A 21,734-nucleotide genomic window follows, 5' to 3' on the forward strand; every position below is an offset into this window, starting at 1 on the left:
CCTACGGTCCTCAGTCCTCGTTTTAGTGGAGTTTCCATATTAGCTTTTCAGGATTTCTTAGTCCTTCGCAACTCCTCTCAACTCCTCTCAAATTCTTTGATCCTCTCCTCGCAAATTCTTTCCGCCTCTCCTTCTTAGTCGAGCTGCTTCGCACCTTTCCAGTCGCTTCTCAAACCTTTGACTTTATTCGCAAATTCTTTGCTCATCTGGACCCCTTAATAATTGCCTGTGGAATGAATGAGTCCTCCGGACCATATTAGTGGAATGAACTTCGTTGCACTCCTAATCCTAATAAGGGATAAGTCCTTTCGCTTTCATTCAAATTCTTTTTTCCTTTGATTTTGAGTCGTCCGGAGGCGCGAAGCGAAACGACTGTTAAGGAGTGCATTATGAAATAGCTCTCCAAATAAGTAAGGAGAGGGGAGAAGCGAAACGACTGTATTATTTAAGGAGTGGTATTATTCAATAGCTCTCCAAATAGTAAGGAGAGGGGAGGAAGCGAAACGACTGTATTATTTAAGGAGCCCTTTATTTGAAGAAATAGCTCTCCAAATAAGGGAAGGTTCGAAGAAACTCGACTGATAAGGAGAGGAGAGGGTCAAAGATGAATAAAGAAAGCGAAACGACTGTATTATAATATTAATAGGAGTGCAACGAAAGAAATCCATATAAACATAATGCGCTCCTCTCCTATATCTGAAACTACGAGTACCTTCGCTCCTTCAAATAGTTCAGGGATCAGGACTTCGCTTTCAACTCCTAACGGAGCCTCTCCTTTTAAGAACATAAGCTACGCCCTTCTTCATTCAGGCTCCTTCTAATAAGGAAGGAATTCGCTTTCAAGTCCTAACCTTTGTATCCTTTCAGATGAATATGGATTCAATTAAGGGTCCGTCTCTTGACTCAGAAATCCATATTCAAATTCATGCCAGTCGCTTCGCTTCGCGCCTTATTCAGTTTATGACTTTCATAGAAAACCTTCTACGTCCTAATCTCTTATTTATGGGACTCCTTCTACGTTGTGCTTCTCTTCTTCTTTCTTTCTTCTCAAATTCGTCGCAAATTCTTTGCTCCTTCGATCATTCTTTGAGCCTGTGGATCAAATCAGTGACTTTCTTTATTGAAAGGGATTTGACCCTCTTCTTCATTCTACTCAAATTCGTCTATCAAACAAGTCCAGAGGAGCGAAAGCGGCTCGACTCCCACGGGGAATAAGGGTCCGGACTAGCTTAATTAGGCAAGAGGAGGACTAGTCTCATTAGATAAGGAGTTCATTGAGGACCGTTGTTTTTCCATATTCATATTCCACTTCGGACCAAGTCTTCTTTATTTATGTTTGAGTAGGTTTGGAAGTTCAGAGTCCTAACCTTTGTATCCTGTCTCGCTATTTTAGTGGATAAAAGAGGCTCAAAGTATTTGAGTCGTCTTGACCCTTATTTATCCTTGCCCGGGTAGAAGTAGTTTAATTAGAGTTGTTCTCCCTTGTTCATTGACCTCCTCTTCTCTCCTCTGAAATCAGATTCTTATGAAAAGGGCTCCTTCACAGTCGCTTCGCTTCGCGCCTTGACTTTCTTTTTGATTGAGGGCTCCGTTAGGAGCAAAGAATTTTCCATTGATAAGGACATATCCTCTGATTTCTTTACGAGGTCTGAATATCGACTTAGTTGTTTTTGTGTTCATATCTTATCGGGTTAACGCACTTTATCCTATTCAGTGTGACGGCTTTATGGGTCAGCTAAACTCATTCCTTTTTATTATGTTGTGAGGCTTTGGTTACCGGCTCAGGCTTCCAAAGGCGACCCTCTCTCGTTTCCGGCGGTTTCCGTCATTGAAGTAGCCTTTCTTTCGTCATCCTACCAAAGTACGTTCGAAGAAGCGAGCCCTTATTAGTTTAGTAAAGTCAAGCTCCAAAAAAGGAGAGATTAACCTGCGGTGCGCTACGCCCGGCAACTCATCAAGCAATTTCTTTGCGCTTGAATTTCAGTGATGAGGTCGCAAAGAGAGGGAAGTAGGGCTCCTATTGACTAAAGGTGGATTCTTCGCTTTCCTTTATCAAGTCGCTATTCAGCCCCTACTACTGACTTTTGACTTTGTCTTGATTTTTGATCATCTAATTCAAACCCAACTAGTCGTATGAGGTGATCTTCTGTCTGCTTTGGATATGAGGAATGAAAAGGCAAAGTCCGGTTCATTGTAGTTTGTATTCGGTCTGAGATATAGGATCCAGGAAAGCGCCCTCTTTTTGTCAATCCCTGCAGCTTTCCAGATTGAGTATTGAAGGCATGGCCTAGGACCTTCAAGTTTTCGCCTATTGGGAATACACCCCTCTTTTTTTTTCTAAGGCTAGAAAGAGAATGCCCGCCAAGTTCAGATAAGGAAATGCCTTCCCCCAACCATTAAAGGAAAGGCTCGACGAGGAAGGAAAAGGCTTTCGGAGATCGAGATTGGATTTCTTTTGAATCAAAAAAAAAAGAAGAAGGCCGAGGATGGCCTAGGGTGCGTCTTATCTGAAGGGAACACGCTTTTTCGACCGCGGTGGTATGATTGCCGGGCCCTCTCCTCGTTCCGCCCGCGCTCTGGCCTATTAGGTAGGATAGCAGTCTTCGGGCTTTGCCTGCCCTTGATCATAAAGAATTCCGGCTTGGCCCGGGAAAGCGCTGGCAACAAGAGAAAGGAAGGGGTCCATGTAGCTGCTGCGCCCGCCCCCTTCTTAGTCAATGGGGCAGCAGGTTCGGCATCCACTAGAAAAGAGAGAATCCACTGAAGATAACCACGCCTCTGCTAGGCAGCGTGTGGAATGGCCGAGAGCGGACCTTTTTGGATAGATAATCCAAGTCGAGAGGTGGAGTTACGGAAAGAGCCGTCTGATGGAAAACGACTTTCACCTTCGGTTCAGAGAGCACTTTTTTCGTTGATCATTCCTCCTTCCCTTTCGTGTTCATTCCCCAGCGGCGAATTCGAAACTTGTGGGGCCCTATCTATTCCATCTCTCAAGCCCCGAAGAAACCCCCCCTCCCATCTGGACCTTGTTTTTGACTCTATATATGTGGGCACCTGATATCTATGAGGGTTCACCCACCCCGGTTACAGCATTCCTTTCTATTGCGCCTAAAATCTCTATTTTTGCTAATATTTCACGTCTTTCTATTTATGGTTCCTATGGAGCTACATTGCAAGAAATCTTCTTTTTCTGCAGCATTGCTTCTATGATCTTAGGAGCACTGGCCGCCATGGCCCAAACGAAAAGTCAAAAGACCTCTAGCTCATAGTTCAATTGGACATGTAGGTTATATTCGTACAGGTTTCTCATGTGGAACCATAGAAGGAATTCAATCACTACTAATTGGTATCTTGATTTATGTATTAATGACGATAGATGCATTCGCCATAGTTTTAGCATTACGGCAAACCCGTGTCAAATATAATAGCGGATTTGGGCGCTCTAGCCAAAACGAATCCTATTTCGGCTATTACCTTCTCCATTACTATGTTCTCATACGCAGGAATACCCCCGTTAGCCGGTTTTTGTAGCAAATTCTATTTGTTTTTCGCCGCTTTGGGTTGTGGGGCTTACTTCCTAGCCCCAGTGGGAGTAGTGACTAGCGTTATAGGTCGTTGGGCGGCCGGAAGGTTGCCACGAGTCAGTCTGTTTGGGAGACCGAAGGCAGTTCTCCGTGCACCGGACACGTAGCTTACCTTTTCAGTTGCGAGACGGATGGGAATGCATGCTCCGAAAGATAGGGTCGAGTCTGATACATCAACCGTCTACTCAATATCCTTGTACGAGTCCACAATCACTACACGAGATGAACCTTGGTTTGGTGAATTGAAGTTGGCCCCACGGAGCGGTGTAATAGGACTCCCAGTTACTGCGCGCGATCGTATACTGAGGTGCTCCCCGCCGGTTGTTGGAACGACGCGAGCCGGGCCTCGATTCAGAAAGATTCAGGGCCAAAAAGTCTCAATAGGGGGTTACTAATTCCCCATCTCATTGGGGGCGGAAAACGAATCGACATCTCGATGTGAGACAGCCTTTGAAATTGGAGTTGGGAAAGAACGGCGAAGTCCATCCGAACCGTCCAATGAAGAATAAGAGGAGAACAAAGGGCCAATGGCGCGCGAAGCGCATGGCGGGAACGGGACACGGATCCAAATCAGTGTGGAGAAGAACTCATCTGGAGCTTGATTTTCTCCCCCTGGGCCCAAAGCAGTGCAGTCTTTCCTGGCCAAAATCAAGGATTTTTGGGGCTTCACGCAACTTCATCAATCCATTTTTTGAGTCAGATATATGAATATCAAGATGGATGAATCTAGATCTTTCCTCTTTTGATATCTAAAAAAGATTGAATTCAACCTTTGATTCAAAGAACTGCGCTTTAGCCCCCCCGCTCATGAAAGGGCTCCCGCTGCAATGGATGACAGAGGGTCCGTAGTACCCAAAGCACTGGAGTGATCCTGTAGCCGGGAAGGGGCCTAGAAGTGCCTACTACTACACCACACTAGACTTGGCTCTACACATTTAGAAAGCTAAACCCTGCCCAGTCCCTGGCAGAGCTAAGGGGGCTTCAATCCTTATTCCTTATCCCCATCTTCGCCCATGCTAACGGGGCCTTACGGGGAGAGTGGAGCCTCAAGAAGCACTGTTGAGAGGTCTCGACTGAAAGGAGAGAGAAGCTTGCTTTTTTTTTTAGTACTCTTCATTCTCTACAGGGTTCCAAACCTTTCTTCAACATAGGTGAGAACGAGCGAGGCAGAGATGGAAGAGATCGAAGACGGGAATAAGAAGCAAGCTCGCCTTTTTTTTGTCTTTTTTCGTTTAGGGCAGTCGAAAAGTGCCTTTTTCGTCTCGCATTTCTCATCAAACAAAGACGGAAAAATCATCATATTTCAAAGGTTCCTAACCCACCAAGCCCTTCCTTCGTAGAGCCGTGTATTGTCAGTGATTCCGAACCTGCCCGGATGCGAGCCTCCCATAGAGGCAAGTTCAGTTGGTGAGCCGTATGATGGGCAAACTATCTCCTGCGGTTCGGAGAGGACTCAGCTCTGAGTTAGTACCCCCTTGGTTTCGGGGTGGACCCTTTCACTCTATTTTATTATATACGCTTAGCGAAAAGAATGTTTTTTGATACACCTAGGACATGGATTCTATATGAACCAATGGATCGGTGACAAGTCGTTACTACTAGCAATGACTTCCTCTTTCATTACTTCATCCTTTCCATATCCCTCTCCCTTGTTCTCAGTTACTCATCAAATGGCACTCAGTTCATATCTTTAAGTTCGATCATTGACAAGGTTCAAAGAAAAGGGGTGGGCCAATCAAGGAAAGATTCCAAACCACAATGCCTACGAGAAAGTTCAGTCAGGAATTGCATTTTGATGCAAAAGGAGTGGGAACCTACGGAAAGTTCAAGTTCTCAACATCAGAGAGAAAGTTGGATAGGCTTTCATCTTTTTAGTAGGTTTAGAAGAAACTTCAGCATTATTAGAGATAAGGACTTCCGCCATAAGAAGAGATAAGGAGCAGTCCGGAGTAGCTTAATTAGAGGGAGGAGGACTTCCATTGACCTCTTAAGGTTCAGGTTGTCGAACTTTGCTGTCCGATTTTTGTCTTCTTTTTATTCCATTCGGACTGCGCGTAGTGGGAGACTAAATAGTGGGTTTGAAGTTCAAGGAAGAGGAAAGATCAGATTCGACAATCCGAAACGGAAGAAAAAGGCAGATAAGGACATATGAACTTTTCTTTGAGCCTCTCCTTGTTCATTGAGGTCCATTAGTTCCGAACTTGGCTCCGCTCCTTCTCCGTAGTTTCATTTATTCTAGTCCTCCGGTCCGTGGTAGTTTCATTTTGCTGAAGTTCCATAACAATCTAGTTCAACTCAAAGTCTTTGACTTTATTCTCATTGAGGGCGGTTTGAATAGAAAGGAATAAAAGGAAAGAAAGACGAAGATTCTTTGAGCCTCCGCTCCGCTTCTTTGCGCTCCTTCTCCGTCCTACTACGCCTTCTCCGCCATAACAAAGGAAACTATCGGATTCAAGTTCAAGGAAGAAGAAGTTCAAGGAAAAGGTTCGCCTATCTGAAAAGGAAAACGGAGCGGAAGGACTAATTAAGCTAATCTGGACCTTTGTTTTCTCAGTGGGAATTCTCAGAAGTCCAACAATGAAATTCCATCAACTCCAAGCCTATCCATTAAGTGTTAAAAGGAAGAAGATCATATTCTATTTTGATGCCAAGAAGAAACTGAAGGATTACTAGTCAGCCCTATCTTTTCAATAAAGAAAGCACGTAGCCTCCGAAGGCGCGAAGCGGAGCGACTCAAATCAAAGACGTGGGGACTTGTCTTCCATTAGCTAAAGAAGTTTCCAGGCTTTTAGTGGTCCGAAGGACTCTATGAGGGTTCTGACTTGCACTCCTAATCCTAAGATAAGTCCTTATTCGCAAATTCTTTGCTCCTCGCAACCCTTGTTCATTGACTCCTTATCAGTCGACTTTCTTCGAACCCTCCTTCTTAGTCTCGCTCCTCTCCTTCCTAACCTCAGTCGAGTGGCTTCGCTCCTCTCCTATATTTTTTTCGTAGAGTACCTTCGCTCTGAACCTTCCTAACCTCAGTCGAGCCGCTTTCGCTCCTTCTTTGATTCTCATTCAGTCCTTTCGCTTCGCGCCTCCTTACCATATTAGTGGAATGAACAAGTCACCTGGACCCGTCCTTAGTCGTCTTCAATCTACCATATTAGGGGAAAGCACCGATTTACCGCAAAAAAAAACCATTCATTCTCCGACAAGCGGGGCATTTGAGGCAAGAAAAATACAGGACCCTGGTTGCATCGCATAAAACCATTGGGTGAGGGAAGATTGCTCCTTGGCGCAGGTCAGGTCGAGCAAACTCCGATCCCTACTATACTATATATGCCTCTGAAGCCCTGTTTTCTATCTTTCAAGTAGCAAGTTCAAGGGTTCGAAAGAAGCTTGACCAAAGGTGCGAAGCAACTCGAGCTAAATAAAGCGAGAGGGAAAGGGTTTAGTCATCACTCTGACTCTAGGTTACTCTTCCCCCGAACCTGCTTCTAGGTCGAGTGACCATCCTATGAAACCCAATCCGGGCAAAATCAGGGTAAGGACGGATCCCGCCCGGGAAAATTCATTCTTATCTCGTGAACTGTAGAAAACCTACTCAAAAGGTTCATCGATAGTCGGACTCGTTCATTCCACTAAACTCTTTCAAGCATATTTGATCTGGTCTCGCTTCTGATCTCAACTGATTAGAACGGAGTTGAGCTTAGCTCTGATCAAAGAACTCTCCCGTAGGTCTCTCTCAATTACATCGACCCTACTTTCTCTTTCTAATAAATAAGAAAGGGGAATGATTTTTTCCTGTATGATTATTGAGGCTGATCATAGGCATAGATCTAGCTCAAAAACCATCGAGCCTGAACTTTCCGAGGAATATAGGAAGAAATCTCTTTCCACTCTATCTATAGCTAGAGCTTGTCCGTCCCATCCAACCAAGGAATAGGGCTGCTCGCCTTCTCCAACTTAGTTGAGTGCATTGCTTGAAGGAGTGCCTCTTCCCAAAGTCGAAAAGTATTCAGCCTTTCATATGACCCACGGAGCGGTTAGGGCGACCGGTAACCGCCTGGAATGGAACTGGAAAAGAAAGACATGTATCCATTAGTTATCCCCCTATCTTTTCTTATGGCGGGACAAAAAGAGATGAACCAGATGACCTATCAAAGATAGACAGGGATTATATAGACAGGCTCCCCAGGGCCAAAGCAACTCCAAGCGAAGAGATAACCAAGGGAAGATGAACTGGCTTCTAAGGAACCCCGCCCTTCCCCCCTATAATTTATGTTATGGATTTCTTTCCCTTTCTTATATCATAAGCGAGCAGGCACCTGCCGCTTGGCTTACTTGAGACAGCTTGAGATACTCCTTCTTGTCCTGCACTCTCTAAATGGGACAGCAGAGTATGCTAAAAGGAAAGAAAAAAAAGATTCTATCTCGACAAGGGGAGACAGACAGGAAACTAGATGCCTAAGAGGCCGGGAAGAGGCTATTCAGAGTGCTTTACAGAGCCAGGTACGACTGAAGATTGGGGGGGGCATTCAGGCTACTACTGCTTATCCTACTACAAAGTGACCGGGACAGAAAAGACTCCTAAAAGGGGATAGGGTCCAATTCCTACACTGCTCATACTATGAAAGGTACTACATGTAAGGCAACTCCTACTGCCTACAAGGGGCTTCAGACTGCTAACCAAGAAGGAAATGCGGATATCCTTCAGGACAAAGGAAAAAAGTACAAAGTAAGTAATATGCACGCTTCTCGATCTATCTACTAGGTAGAGTTAGGTAAAGAAAGAGAGTTAGCCCAGCAAGAAATCTATCAATTATCCTTATACCTTCCATATACTTTTCCTCTAGCCTGCCCGAGCTCTTGATCTATATTCAAGCGTATTGCGTAAAGTCTTGGAAAGTGGACTTGCCTGGCACTTTCAAGCTTTCTCCTCCGATCCCTGTATCTGACTTCTTCTTCTTCAACAGACACAAGAAGAGCGACGACAGCAACAACTTCTTGACAGTCTCGTCAATTTCATCTACTTCTTTAGCTCGAGTTTCATACCCGAGATCCTTTAAAGAAAAGAATATTCCGATCCAGCCGAAGGCTGATTCTTTATTTGGAGCATTCCTTTTGGGAAATCCGGAGTCCTCCTTGGCCGAAGGCTGATTATTGCAGAGAGTCTGACCTTTCTTCTTTTCTTCTTCAGTTCTCCTTCAAGAAAGAACTCAATTCTCATATCTTTGTTCTATAAGTCTTTCTTTGTTCTAGCTTGACTCATTCTCTCTGGAGAAAGGGACCGATTTCAGATGATATTGATAATGGCACAGACTTTTGATCCTCAACTCTCCTCTTATTCAATGGCACAGCCACTCATAGATCCCTATCTACAGAGCTGCTTTCTTTCTTCCTATCCGAACCCTATCTTTATCGCTTTCTCAGAATCAAAGGGTAGAATCTTGCTCGGAAACATCTGGGAAGTCGTACAATCGGAAAGAAAGTCAGCAGACCGATCAGACCTGACTTCAGTGACCTTGCTGACTCTAATGGAACTCATGAAAGAAGAGAGAATACGCGAGGCCGGGAGCTTGCCCCGAGGCGGAAACTGAGACTCAGTCTGCCGAGATAAGTTATGCTTCCTTCCGATTGAATGAGGAAAGATCTCATACTCACATAACCTATTATGAGAAGATTCGGACGATTCCTCTAGCTTTCCCTAGCTAGAGTAAATACTAACCAAAGAGATGAAACAAGAGAGAGAGAGAATTCAACCTTTTCCCTCTCTCCACAAGACTCGAGTGGCTTCGCCCGTACTCAACTCAAATTCTTTGAGCCTTATTCATTGATCAAGACTAGCCCATGAAAGAGAAAGATCGACTGAAGACTAAACTGATCCTGCTCCCTCTTTCAGTGCCACAGCTCTTCCCCCTTTGATCCCCCCTCCTTCTCATTCTTCTGGAAGTCAAGTCTGATCAATTCCTTCTATGATTCTCGGGAAAGCATATCATCTAGATATAAATCATACCGCTGCGCCTGCCTATAGAAAGAGAGGCTTCCCTAGCTGCCTCGTACTCTTCCTGTCTATCATTTTCCTTTCTCCTCGTCGTACTCTGGTCGAGCTGACTCTTGAAGTTACACAGCCCCACTTACAGTCTCTTCTTCCTATACAACTCTCTTTCCTTATTCATTCTAACCTCTACTCTTTACCGAAAGGGATCCATTGCGCTGGAGGCTAGTGAATACCTCTCTGGGACTCCTAATCCGACCCTTGATTGAATATATCTTCTTTTTCTATTTCTTCATTCCCACTTTTATGAGAAGAATGAAAGAATCACACCTATAAGTATAAGTACCAGTAAAGCATATCCTCCCATTCCTAGGTATGAAGACCGAAAGAAGAAAAGGAAGAATTGAATTTTGATGGGTCCGGAGGACTCATATAAGAATGTATCAAAGATCTCAAAGAGAAAAAACCGCGGAGTGGGATGTCGAAGGGGAAAAGAGTGGAGTTAATGAGTGAAAATGAGAAAATCAGAGTTTCAGATTCTTATCTCGGTAACGGCTTCTCACTCCTCTCTTGTTCTCTTTCTGCTTAGCCCCGAGCTTGTTCTCGAGCGGCTTCTCCTCTCGCTTTAGTTTAGGTCTCGCTCCTTCTCCCTCCATATCCTCGACCCTATCTTTTTAGTTCTTAGATAACCAGTCCGGACCCATGATCGCAACTTCCGAAAGAAAGAGCAGCAGCCTCTACTAATGAAGAAATAGCTTCCTGGCCTAGTTCGGGAAAGAGCTAGACTACTTGAGACAGCAAATCTGACGAAAGAAGACTTGTAAAGCATAAGACCTTACCTTGAGGAGCCACATCCTAATTTACTGAAAGATAGAATGAAAGAGCAGTTGCTCTTGGTCTTACCGACTATATCAGTCTCGTATTCTAGCTTGCTTCTACAACTCGGAAAGATATCATACTTTCTTCTAACTTCAACCTTTCCAACTAGGTCTTAGGCTCCCTTGACTGGGACAAGAGCTGGAGATTCCGAAACCTCTATCAACTTCCTTCCACTCACTGAGACGAATAGTGACTCATGAAAGCAGGGTTTACCCTTGACCGCCTCAATGAAGAAGGTGAAAAGAATATTGACACCGCGTAGTGGGCTTCCCTTTCTTTTTTCCTACTAAAAAGATTCAAGCCTATCCTTTTTTAGTCTCCTTTAGTCGAGTGCATTCCTCTCAAGTTCGAGACCCCTTATGCCTCTTTTTCAACATCGGCTTCTTCTGCCGAAAGGGATAAGTTCTTTCAAGAAGTTTGGCTAGCGAGCGAACCCCACGGAGCGGGCATTAGGATCTGAACTGCTCATTTCACGATAATCGAGAAAATCTCCGATCCGTATTGAGGGTTTCCTCCGCCTTGATATAAGGGGTCGGGACTCGTAATCCGGGTAGCTCTCAAGGGAAGCCGGCCGGAAGGAAGACTCAGGGGTGGAAAGCGTACCCTCGCCTTCCCCGGGCAAAAGCTTGCTTCCCTTTCCCTAGGATTCGGTACTTTAAAAGGAAGCAAGCGATCTTGAGACCCCATAGTAGGAGTCTTCCTTGCCCTAGGTTTCTGATGAGTCTGATTTTCTCTCTTTTTCTTCCTTCTAGCCTTTAAGTAGGTTCTTCATCCTATCCTTTCTCTCTTGCTTGAATATCACGATCCGAGTTCGTCGGCCTCTCGCCTGGCTTCTTTCTCTTTTGACTGGGATTGTCATGATTGACACGTATTTCCCAGGTCATAGAATTGGAAGTGAGGCTATTAGCCGACGAGTGACCCACGTAGCGGTTGCGAAGGGAAGGAGGTCCATCTCTCCTAATTCAACTAGCCGAGTGAACTAGCCTCAAGCCTGAAAGTGGGATCGGGCTTCGTCTTCTTCTTACTTATGCAGTGGAATGCTCACTAAAGGCTGAAAAGGAAAGAAGATTGAGATCTAAATCAATGCATTTTTCTGATATTCAAGACCAAAAGAAAGCACCAAGAAGAATGGAAGAAAGAAGACCGGCTCTGGCGACCACTAAATCAGGTGGAGCTTACTCTTGGTCGAATGAATACCGCTCGGGAACCTATGGAATAAGACTGAACCGCAAAAGCATTTCAAGTTCTATTCCTAATAGTCTGACTGAATTTTGAATTTGCCCCGGGGAACCAGTAAAGACTTCTGCTACGAAAAAAGGTTGTGATAAGAAAGGACAAATTTTTCGTGCTCGTGCTACGGTTAAGCGATCCTCTTCGGATAATTCGTCCAACCCAAGGATAGCTATAATGTCCTTCTTTCTAACCTTGTAAGCTTTCTTTCACTCTTTGCTTGAATAATCTTCTTCACCAAGGATTCTCGGTTCTAGCATAGTTGAGGTAAACTATTCTCTCTTCTTCCATTTCGGGGTCCTAACTTCGTGATCGTGGCGCCCCCCAAGTAGTAAATGGGGCTTAGTCTATGTAATCTAGTCCAAGAACTAGTCTTCCTCTTTCGCTTATCTCGACTGATTCCTAACCTTATTATGAATCATCCTTTTCCTCAGTGGTCGATCCGCACCGGCATAGTGAGATGATAGCTTAGGGGTGAGGCATCCGTCCTTCTCCTACTTGCCCGAGGCGGAAAGATCTCCTTCAGACGGGTAGAACTGGGCACGTCTCGATCCGTCTCGCTTATTCATGAATACGGACCCAGCGCTGAGATTCTTATCTATTAAAATACCTCCCGCCGATTCTGACTGTGCCTATTCGGAGAGCTACTATTTGTGAATTACCGATTCCGGATGGGTGGCCGATTAAGGAGAGTTTATGACTCCGACCCTCTAGCCCTCGGAGAAATCCGAAATTTCCCATACCTCCACCCTACTCATGCCCAAAAGACTGAAGGCTTTGAAGGTGGAGAAGGTAAGGAGTGCAAGGGCTTTCCCCACTACGCGGTTGCGAAGGTGAGATGGAAGGAGACGGAGAGTTTACGCTTGAGAGGATCGATTCAAGCCTTTTTTTCTCTTTTATCAAGACTACCGGTCCGAAGGTTATGAAATAGCGAGACTGAAAACTGAATCAATGAACAAAAGGCGCAAAGAATATTGCGAGACTGAAAGGTTCGAAGAAAGTCGACTGATAAGGAGTCAATGATGATAATAAGGGTTTCATCAGGCGAAAGGACTGAATTCTAATAAAAGAAGGAGTGCATTATGAAATAACTCGACTAATTAAGCTACCACGGACCGGTGAGAAGAATGATCTTTGAATGATCGGCGAAAGGACTGAATTAGAATCAAAGAAGGAGCGAAGCAGAATCAAGCTACGAAGGCCCGAAGAAAGTCGACTAAAAGGAGTCAATGAGGCAGCTCGACTGATAAGGAGAGGATCAAAGAATTTGAGACTGATAAGGAGAGGAGCGAAGCCACTCGACTGAGGTTAGGAAGGAGAGGAGCGAGACTGTCAGAGAGGAAAAAAGAATGATCGAAGCATCTCTTTTTTTGTTTATATATGATAATCTCTCTTTCCTTTATCTCTTTTCTCTTTCCTCCTTGTTCATTGACTTTTCTTGATCAATCTCTGAATGAATGTCTTAAGCAAATGATCAGAGATCAACTCATCCTTTCTTTCATTGCCTTTTTCCCGTCTTTTTTTCTTGCAAAATGGTCCTTTTTTCTCATCTTTCTATTTAACGATAATAGAGAAAAAATTCAAGATTTTGAATGAAAAGTTGCTGCTTTCCCTATGTCAAAACCTAGCATTTTCTGAATTTTTCGCTAAGGATTACAAGGGTCGTTGATTACAAAAAATTCATAGGTTGAATTCGAAATTCATGAATTTCTTTGTTTTTTTTTCTCGTTATTTCATAACCTTTCGGACCGATAATAGTCGTTTTTTTACATCTTTTTCATTCTTTCTTGCTACAAAGTGGTTTGCTCTCCTTATCAGTCGAGCCCTAGCATTTTCTTGGATTTGACTCCGTCTTCAATCTAGCACAAAGATGCACATTTTTCATTCCCATTTTCTTTTCTTGACTTTATTTATTATCGTTAATGAGCTTCTTTTCTTTGATTGACTTTTCCGCAATATTCTTTGATTGACTTTTCCGCAATAATGAAACTACTGAGGCCCATCAAAAAAAAGGTTGAAGATGACCTTGATTTTTCTTTTTTTAGCCTCCGGCTTTGGGTTGAAGACTTTTGAGTCTGACCTGTCCGACTTTCAAGAGTCTTTTCCTTCCTTTTCAGAAGACTTCCTCCTTCTTCTTCGCTTCTCAATTTCATCTCGCCTTTGAACTTTGAGAATAAATAAGAAAAGTCTCAAATCATCTTTTAGAATAATAAAGGTGAAGTAGTAGTGAAAAGACTCCATTCCTTATATCCGTCCGGAGTCATCCTATATATTCCCACTTAGCGGTCGGACCTCCGGACCTCCGGAAGTCATTCATTCTATGAAATTTCTTGGAAGAATTGAATTTTGATGCCTTCTACGCGGAGCTTTCTTATCTTTTTCTTTCTTATGAGATCTTGAACTTTGAATTTACCCCTTCAATGCCCGTACTCTTGTTGAGAGGTAGGCTTTCTCTTTCCGTAGGAGGACGGCTCCAGCCAATAAGATCGATCAGTCTCATTGATAAGGACATATTAACCTGTCCTTCGGACTGGCTTTTTGCCTGATAAAAGTAGTCTTTTGACTCAATCTTCCACTTATCTTACATCACGATAAAAGATCTTTTTTGACTCAACCCTATATCTTGCTGCTTTATATAAAGAAAAGGATACCCAAAAGTGCAAAATGGCTATTCTCTTTCCCAGGGGACCGGAGGGCAAGGTTATTCCATAGCGAGACCCTGTCCGATTTCAGAGTCCTTTCGCCTAATGAATATGGGGATGATCTTGGATAGGCTTTCCATTCATTCCACTAATTAAGCTACGGAGGACTCATTCATTCCACTAAGTCAAAGATTCCACTAAATCCAAAGATCAAAATTCAATTCTTCTTCGATCATTCTTGAGATAATTCTATCTCATATTTCATTGACCCAGAAAAGTAGGCCCTTTTTTTCCAGACTAGAAAATCCATTATTTTTCACTCTCAATATTCTTTGAGCCTTTTATAGGTTGAATCTCCTGGTAAGAGAATGAGAACCGCCCCCAGTATGCCTTCCCAAAACGAGGTCTACAGGCTGGACACGCTAAAGGAAGGGAAGTGAGTAGCGAGACTGAATCCATAAAAGGATAGAGGAGGAACCCCCATGAAATGCGAGACACCCGCCCAGTGGAATAGAAAAGTGGCTCTTGCATAAATGGTTTGAAGGAGATAAAGTAGCTTTTCCTTGTCCGATCATCGTCTTTCTACGACAAAATTGCTTTGAACGAGATTCAAGGGTAGAAAGACATCTTTCGCCCAGTAAATGAGCCGCCGATTATCTCATTCGCCACGCATGGGTGAGTTTCGAAAGGAAAGGCCTCAATTTCAGACCTCCCGCCAACCTTCTTTTCTTCCTGCGAGTGATCCCATTATTTCTTTTGTCTACTTCTGCTTTTTCTACTTCTGCAGATGAATGAAATATGTCAAGAATGAACAAACCTCAACACTAAACTATGCCTCTTCCTCCTGGACTGAGTTCGATCTTTCCCTTGGGGGTACCGGTATTCCCGGTCCGTGCTAGCTTAATTTCAACTTCAGATAATGAAAGGGATCTTGCTCTTCGTTCACACCTCGGTCAAGCAAAAGCTGCTTCATACTTAGAAGTCGAAAGAGATCCTTCTTCTTTAAACAGCCCGCAAGACCGACGAGGTGAGGTCTCAATAATACCCTTCCTTCCAAGGTGGAGATGAAGGAATGAAACTGCCAATACGAACTGATCCTTCTTTCTTTCCCCTGGCACGGGAGGATTTGAACCTCTCCTTCTACAACTCAAAAGAGCCTAAGAAATTTGTATGAACAAGGAAAGAAAGACAAAGAGAGCTGCTGCTGCTAATACGGCGGAGAAGGAGGCTAGAAGCGAAGCTTAACCTACGGCATTTCAAGTAATTGTAGTCCTTCCCTTCGGACGGAATAAGACTCAAAAGGAGAAGTGCAAGGATGACCTTTCTTCTGCTTCTGAGATTAGAAAAGCTAAATAGAGGTTTCTCAAGCGATTCTGATCTTTCATACTCTTGCTCTTCTTTCTCAATCGCATATTTCATTCCGCCTCAATAGCTAAGTAGCTAAGTGGAATAAGACGAGAGGCAATATGGGCAATATTCTTTGCGCCTTCAGCATAATCTATTCTTTGCGCCTTCTTCTTAAAGCACTTTCTCCTCTCTTTATCCGGACCACAAAGTCAAACTATAATCAAACAATGTTCATTTCTTTGATAGGCTTGATTCTTTCATTGCCTTTTCCCGTCCGAAGGACCAAGCTTTTTTGACCTTTTTTTTTGTGACTTTTTCTCATATATATATTTCACGATAATTGAGTGAAAAACATTTCTTTCTCCTCTCTTTATCCGGACCACAAAGTAGAACTCTCATCAAAGTCTGTGAATTTCTTTGATAGGCTTGATTCTTTCATTGCGTTTTCCCGTCCGAAGGACCAAGCTTTTTTGACCTTTTTTATAGGACTTTTTCTCATCTTGATATTGAACGAAAATAGAGAAAAAAATCCTTCGTCATCTTCCTTTTTCTCATCTTTCTATTTAACGAAAATAGAGAAATTTTTACATCTTTTTCATGAAAAGTTGCTACAAAGTGGTTTGCTCTCCTTATCAGTCGAGCCCTAGCTTTTTCTTCATTTGAGCTAAGAAAAAGAAGAAATTTCATATGTCAAAATCAGTCCAAGGCTCAAAGAATGATCGAAAGAATGATCTTTGCGAGTGGAAGAGGTTCGCTTAATATGGAATCTTGAGTCAAAAGGACGGGCATCTCTCTTTGTATTTGTCTAAAAGGAGTCAATGAACAAGGAATTTCATAAAGAAAGCGAAAGGACTGAATGAGAATATTTTCAGGAGCCCTTGATTTTCAGAAATCACTCTCCAAATAGTAAGGTTCGAAGAAAGTCGACTGATAAGGAGTCAATGAACAAGGAATTTCATAAAGAAAGCGAAAGGACTGAATTCTCATAAATTCAGGAGTGCAACGAAAGAAATCCATATAAAGAATAACCTTACGGAGCCTCGCTTTTGTTCAATTATAAATAAATAACCATTTTGATGGAGATTTGTAGCATCATTCAAGTAAATACAGATTGAGATCGTAGAAACATGAGCTTGTGATATAGCTACACCTAATTCCAAACCGGTTAATGCAAGAACTATAAATAAAGGACCAGGATCTCCTATGAAATAGAGAAGATTATTCATACATAGCATAGTCCAAGCGGACCCACTTAAAATCTTTACTGAACTATGACCGGCCATCATATTAGCAAATAAACGTATTCCTGAGCTTAATGCGCGAAAACAATGAGGGATTAGCTCAAGGAGTACTAAAAAAGGTGCTAATGGCAGTGGGACTCCTGCGGGTAATAAAAAACTGAAAAAATGAAGCCCATTTCTTTGAAATCCCACTATAGTAATACCAATAAAAAGAGAAAATGAGAGACCCAAAGTAATGAGAAAATGACTTGTCACTGTGAAGCTATAAGGTATCATACCCTGGGGATTACGAAATAACGAAAAAGTCAAAGTGACCGAGATGCGAGGGAAAAACTTTTGTTTCACATTTCCGGAAAGACCACCTATTTGTTCGTTTTACCAGGTTCGGGACGAAATCATAAATAAGCTCTACCAAGGATTGCCAAGCATTTGGTACTGAGTTTCCTCCTCCGTTTTTAGTAACAAAATGAAGCAGAAGTAGGACCAAACTGAGAGTGAGCAGCATAAACAAAGATGGATTTGTGAATGAGAAATAAAAGTTTCCTATATGCATAGGAATCAATGGGAGAATGGCAAATTGCTCAAGTGGGCTGTTGGGCGTCAGAGTCAGAAACACTTTGAATTTCATCCCTGTAGTTCCGCTTCTTTCAAGAAAAATGAAGAAAGACTTGTCGGAAAATCGCGCCGGTTGGGTTGGTCCAACCAAGAAAGGCATGGGATGGACATTGCTTGAGATAAGTCAAGACTGATCTATATATATAGAGACGCTTTTTTTGAAGAAGAGTTAGAGTCACAAGGTTCATTGTAAGCCCCAACGTCAGAGGAACGAGCATTTTCGGGGACTAGCCCGCTTCCCATTACTCGACTCAGGCTATTGTCCGGTCCTCTTGAATGTGGAATCCTTTTTTTTCTAGTGGAATGACGAACGAACTCATATTTCATTGAGCCTCCTTCTCTCCTTTCAGTCGAGCCCTTGTTCATTGATGAAGCTTGAATCTTGGACTCCTTTCAGTCGAGCGTCCTCTTTAGTTTCATTCTAGTGACTTTCTTTTTCTCAAATTCTTTGAGCCTTCGGACCGCGTAGAAGGAGTCTGAAATCCATATTCACCTGTCCTTCGGACTAATTAAGCTACGTAGAACCAATTCAGATAGAGGCGGAGTAGGAGTTGAAATTGATAAGGACAATGAAATGACTCCGGACGAGTTCCAGAGGTCTCGACTGAATCAATGAATAAAGTCAAAGAATGATCGAAGCTCATTTCATAAGGACACAGGTGAATATGGAGAAAGAAAAAGCTCCAGATGAGGGACGGAAGTAGCTCGACCATAGGAAGAGGGACGGCTTTCTGATGTTCAAGATGTGAGACTGAAACCTTTTCGATCGGAATACGAATGAGATCAAAAAGGCCATCATTAGAGCAAACAATGCAATAGCTTCGGTTAGAGCAAAGCCCAAAATTGCATAACCAAATGATTGTTTAGCCAATGATGGATTTCGCGCCACGGAATGGATCAAAGAACTGAAGACGTTTCCAATACCGACAGCAGCTCCCGCTGAAGCAATTGTAGCAGCTCCGGCACCCATTGATTTTGCACCTTCTAACATCTCAAATTCTTTGATCCTCACGCTTTTTGATTGAAAAAAGATGAAAAGACAACCAGGAGGCAAGGAAGAAGAAGAAAATCAAGCCTAAAGAAGAGACAAAAGTGGAATCAACTCCAAGCCTATCAAGGCAATGAACAAGGGCTCGCATTAAGCTATCACCTGGACCTTTGTTTTTGGAACAGGTTAATATGGATAGTCAAGAGGAGCGAAAGCGGCTCGACTGTCAGGAGAGGAGCGAAGCCACTCGACTGAGGTTAGGAAGGTTCAGAGCGAAGGTACTCGTAGAAAAAAATATAGGTTCAGAGCGAAGCCACTCGACTGAGGTTAGGAAGGAGAGGAGCCGTAGAATTATAAGAGGTCTAGATGACGGGTTAGTGGAATTTTCTTCGTTGCACTCCTTTTCATTGAATTTGAAGGATAAGGACTTTCGCTTTCATTCAACTCCTAACCGCTCCTTTTCTTTTTCAGATGAATATGGATTCAATTAAGGGTCCGTCCGTAGGTTATGAAATAACTCGACTGATAAGGATCAAAGAATGATCTCAGAATTTTCAAGCTCATTCCTTCCTTATCCAATTAGAAGGAGCCCTCAAGAAAATAAGGAGAGGGGCGAAGCCACTCGACTGAGGTTAGGAAGGAGAGGGGCGAAGCGAATTCCTTATCAAAGAATTTGAGAAATCCATATTCAAAGCGGGTTAGTGGAATTTCATGAGTTGCACTCCTAATAAGGGATAAGGAAGTCCTTATTCAATGAGCTTTGAACCTCTCATCATTTTGAGTCGAGTTATTTCATAACCTCCGGACAGGTTAATATGGATATAAATCAGTCCTTCGGACCAGTCCTCCGGACGTGAAGAAGAAGATCGACTGTGAATATGGATATAAACAAGGACTGAGGGCCTCCCGTAGAAGGAGTCATGAAATGGAATATGAACCCGTCCTCCAGACCTCTTTGATCCTAACGGAGGTCTCGACTGAAAGGAGAGTGAGGAGTGCGAGAGAAAGAAGCGAAGCGAATACTCGTGCAAGTGCTGGAGCCGAGCAATATGATATTTGGGCTTAAAGGAAGTGAAAGGAAGATAGGCTTTCTTTTACTAAAAACCTCAAAATAATCGGAAAGCCTAGCCTTCTACGTCCTCCTGATTCTTCCCCTCGTTCCTTTGATCTTGGGCATCTCACTTGGAATGCTTATGCATTCTTTTCGATCTTGTACTGAGGCTTCACACCAACCCAATCTCGACGAAAAAAAGCGAACTTATTGCAACTAGATCAAAAACCGGCGACGTGAACGGCCCCTTTCTTGGAACTAATGAATAGGGGGCAAGGTGTTCACACTATATAGAAAAATAGAAGAAGCGTGCGATACAAAGCATCAACCTACGGAAGAAGTCCAATGAAATTACTCCTTACTTTAAACAATATATTAGCCGACTCAAGAAAGAAAGAAAGAGTGATCCTCGTTCCAGAAGAAAATGACGGTTCTGGCAGTCTTGTAGTGAAGGTGCGCTTAAAGTCTTATATAACGCATGCCGATGTTGCCACCGACAAAGAAAGAAATTTGCCTATGAAACCAAATAGGCACACGGTAGATAAGGAAAGGGGCGACGATTTGGAATGAAATAGTCTACAAGCCCGCCGAAGTTGGAAGAATCGATCTTGCCGTATCCGATGATGCTAGCGCAGTCAGAAGAATGGGTCAAGTGGGAATTTCTTCCTTTCTGTTTCCGAATTGAGCCTAGTTTGAGGTTTTAGCACCAAAGCTGTAGAAGCACCTCTTTCCGAGGCTAAGCGCGCAAAAGGCACTCAAAGGACATAATATCTAAAAGACCAACCATCACTACCATAGGGCTAACGTGGTCAATCCTCCCACCTCTGACTCCTATCACGTGTCAACAAGCAAGTTGGGTGCTCTCCCTTAACGTGGTAGGACTAGCAGGTCTTGACCTTGGCTGATGAAAATGAAAAAAGGCATCCCAGCAATCTGAATTGAGTCAAAAACGAGACTTGAACAGGATAGTAATCTTTGGAAGACTCTTGATATCCGATAGCGATAGGTCTTGATACTAGTATAGTCATAGGGAGAGTGGAATTTTGGATTTAGTGGATCAAATCAGTGGAATTCACAAGTCCAAGGTTCAAAGAATGATCGAAGCGACTGAATTTTTTAGTTGACTTTCTTTATTGAAAGCTCAACTCCTCTCCTTATCAGTCGAGCCTCTATCTGAAATTCTAAGTCAAAGAATTCGAGTTCACATTTCTCTTTTTACTCAACTTCTTCCTTTGCTTTGGTCTGAGATCCGACGAGAACCCTTATGACAAGAATTCCCTATCGCTCCACTCGGTGTCCTTTCCCGGTCACTTCTCTCCTTTCCCGCTACGTGGGCGCCGATGCATCCTGGGGACCCTCTTGTACGAGCTATTTGTTGGGTGGGAGCTTGTCCCGGAACTCTTCCTCTTTGTAATGTAAAAAGGAGGGCTGACGGCTTTTTTCTTCAAATCAGAAAGCTACTGCCACTTCGAGCATTCGCACCTCACCGAAAGGGCTACAGCTTAAATGAAACAAGAAGAGCGACGACAGCGGGCTCTGCCACTTCCGAAAGAACTCGGGCCTTCGCTCAGATCCTGAAAACGGAGTTCTCCAGAACCTACACTCATTCATTGAGATTTTTTGATGCCAGAGAATGAACGGCTACGTGGGAATGAAAGAGATGACGCGCCCTCAACCTCGACTGGGACAGATTCCCTTTCATCCCTAGCTGGAGCTTCAATTCAAGCGAGCTCCTTCATAGTTCTTTCTCATCTAATTTGGTGGAGTTTGGCATCCGCAACGGGGAATGAAAGAGAGATCTCATTTGACCTCTCAGTCTAAGAACCTACTATTTGGAAGAATTTCATTTTGATGCCTGTCAACTCTGTAAAGCTCAATTCCATTTATTCCTCCGTACTCTGACTCGGTGACTTTCGTAGATCCTGGGCCCGCGCCCCCTCTTTCATCAGAGTTCTGAGCCGATCCCTATCCTTAAAGAGTGTTGAATGAAATAACCTAATTGGTCGAGCGCTTTCCTTTGTCCTCTATGGAGGAGAATGCTAGTACCATCCCGTCCGTCCTTACTGTCTGACTCTTAGACTGCCGATTGAGAGTTTGCTATTTCAGGGTAGAAATCTTTCAAAGTTGAAGAGCTCTCTTCCTGGAATCAGACTCAAAATCAAGATCAAGCCTAG

The 21,734-nt window shown here is 43.3% G+C and overlaps 3 protein-coding genes across 3 annotated transcripts; 1 reads left to right on the top strand and 2 right to left on the bottom strand.

Moving 5' to 3' along the window:
• The first annotated feature begins 2,848 nt into the window (after positions 1-2,848).
• LOC127149812 (NADH-ubiquinone oxidoreductase chain 2-like) lies at positions 2,849-4,134 on the top strand. The gene is given in 3 exon segments (XM_051085791.1): positions 2,849-3,242; positions 3,244-3,423; positions 3,425-4,134. Coding segments are annotated over 3 exon segments (645 nt in total). The 5' UTR covers positions 2,849-3,044; the 3' UTR covers positions 3,692-4,134.
• Positions 4,135-16,280: 12,146 nt separating this feature from the next.
• On the bottom strand, positions 16,281-17,621 carry LOC127149810 (ATP synthase subunit a-like). Its single transcript, XM_051085789.1, is given in 2 exon segments — positions 16,281-17,281; positions 17,283-17,621. Coding segments are annotated over 2 exon segments (972 nt in total). The 3' UTR covers positions 16,281-16,648.
• Positions 17,622-17,708: 87 nt separating this feature from the next.
• On the bottom strand, positions 17,709-18,512 carry LOC127149811 (ATP synthase subunit 9, mitochondrial). The gene has a single exon (XM_051085790.1). It carries the CDS (start codon positions 18,510-18,512, stop codon positions 18,162-18,164), a length of 351 nt encoding a protein of 116 aa, XP_050941747.1. The 3' UTR covers positions 17,709-18,161.
• Positions 18,513-21,734: the final 3,222 nt, after the last annotated feature.

This window comes from Cucumis melo, chromosome 6 (assembly GCF_025177605.1).
Source record: "Cucumis melo cultivar AY chromosome 6, USDA_Cmelo_AY_1.0, whole genome shotgun sequence".
NCBI lineage: Eukaryota > Viridiplantae > Streptophyta > Magnoliopsida > Cucurbitales > Cucurbitaceae > Cucumis > Cucumis melo.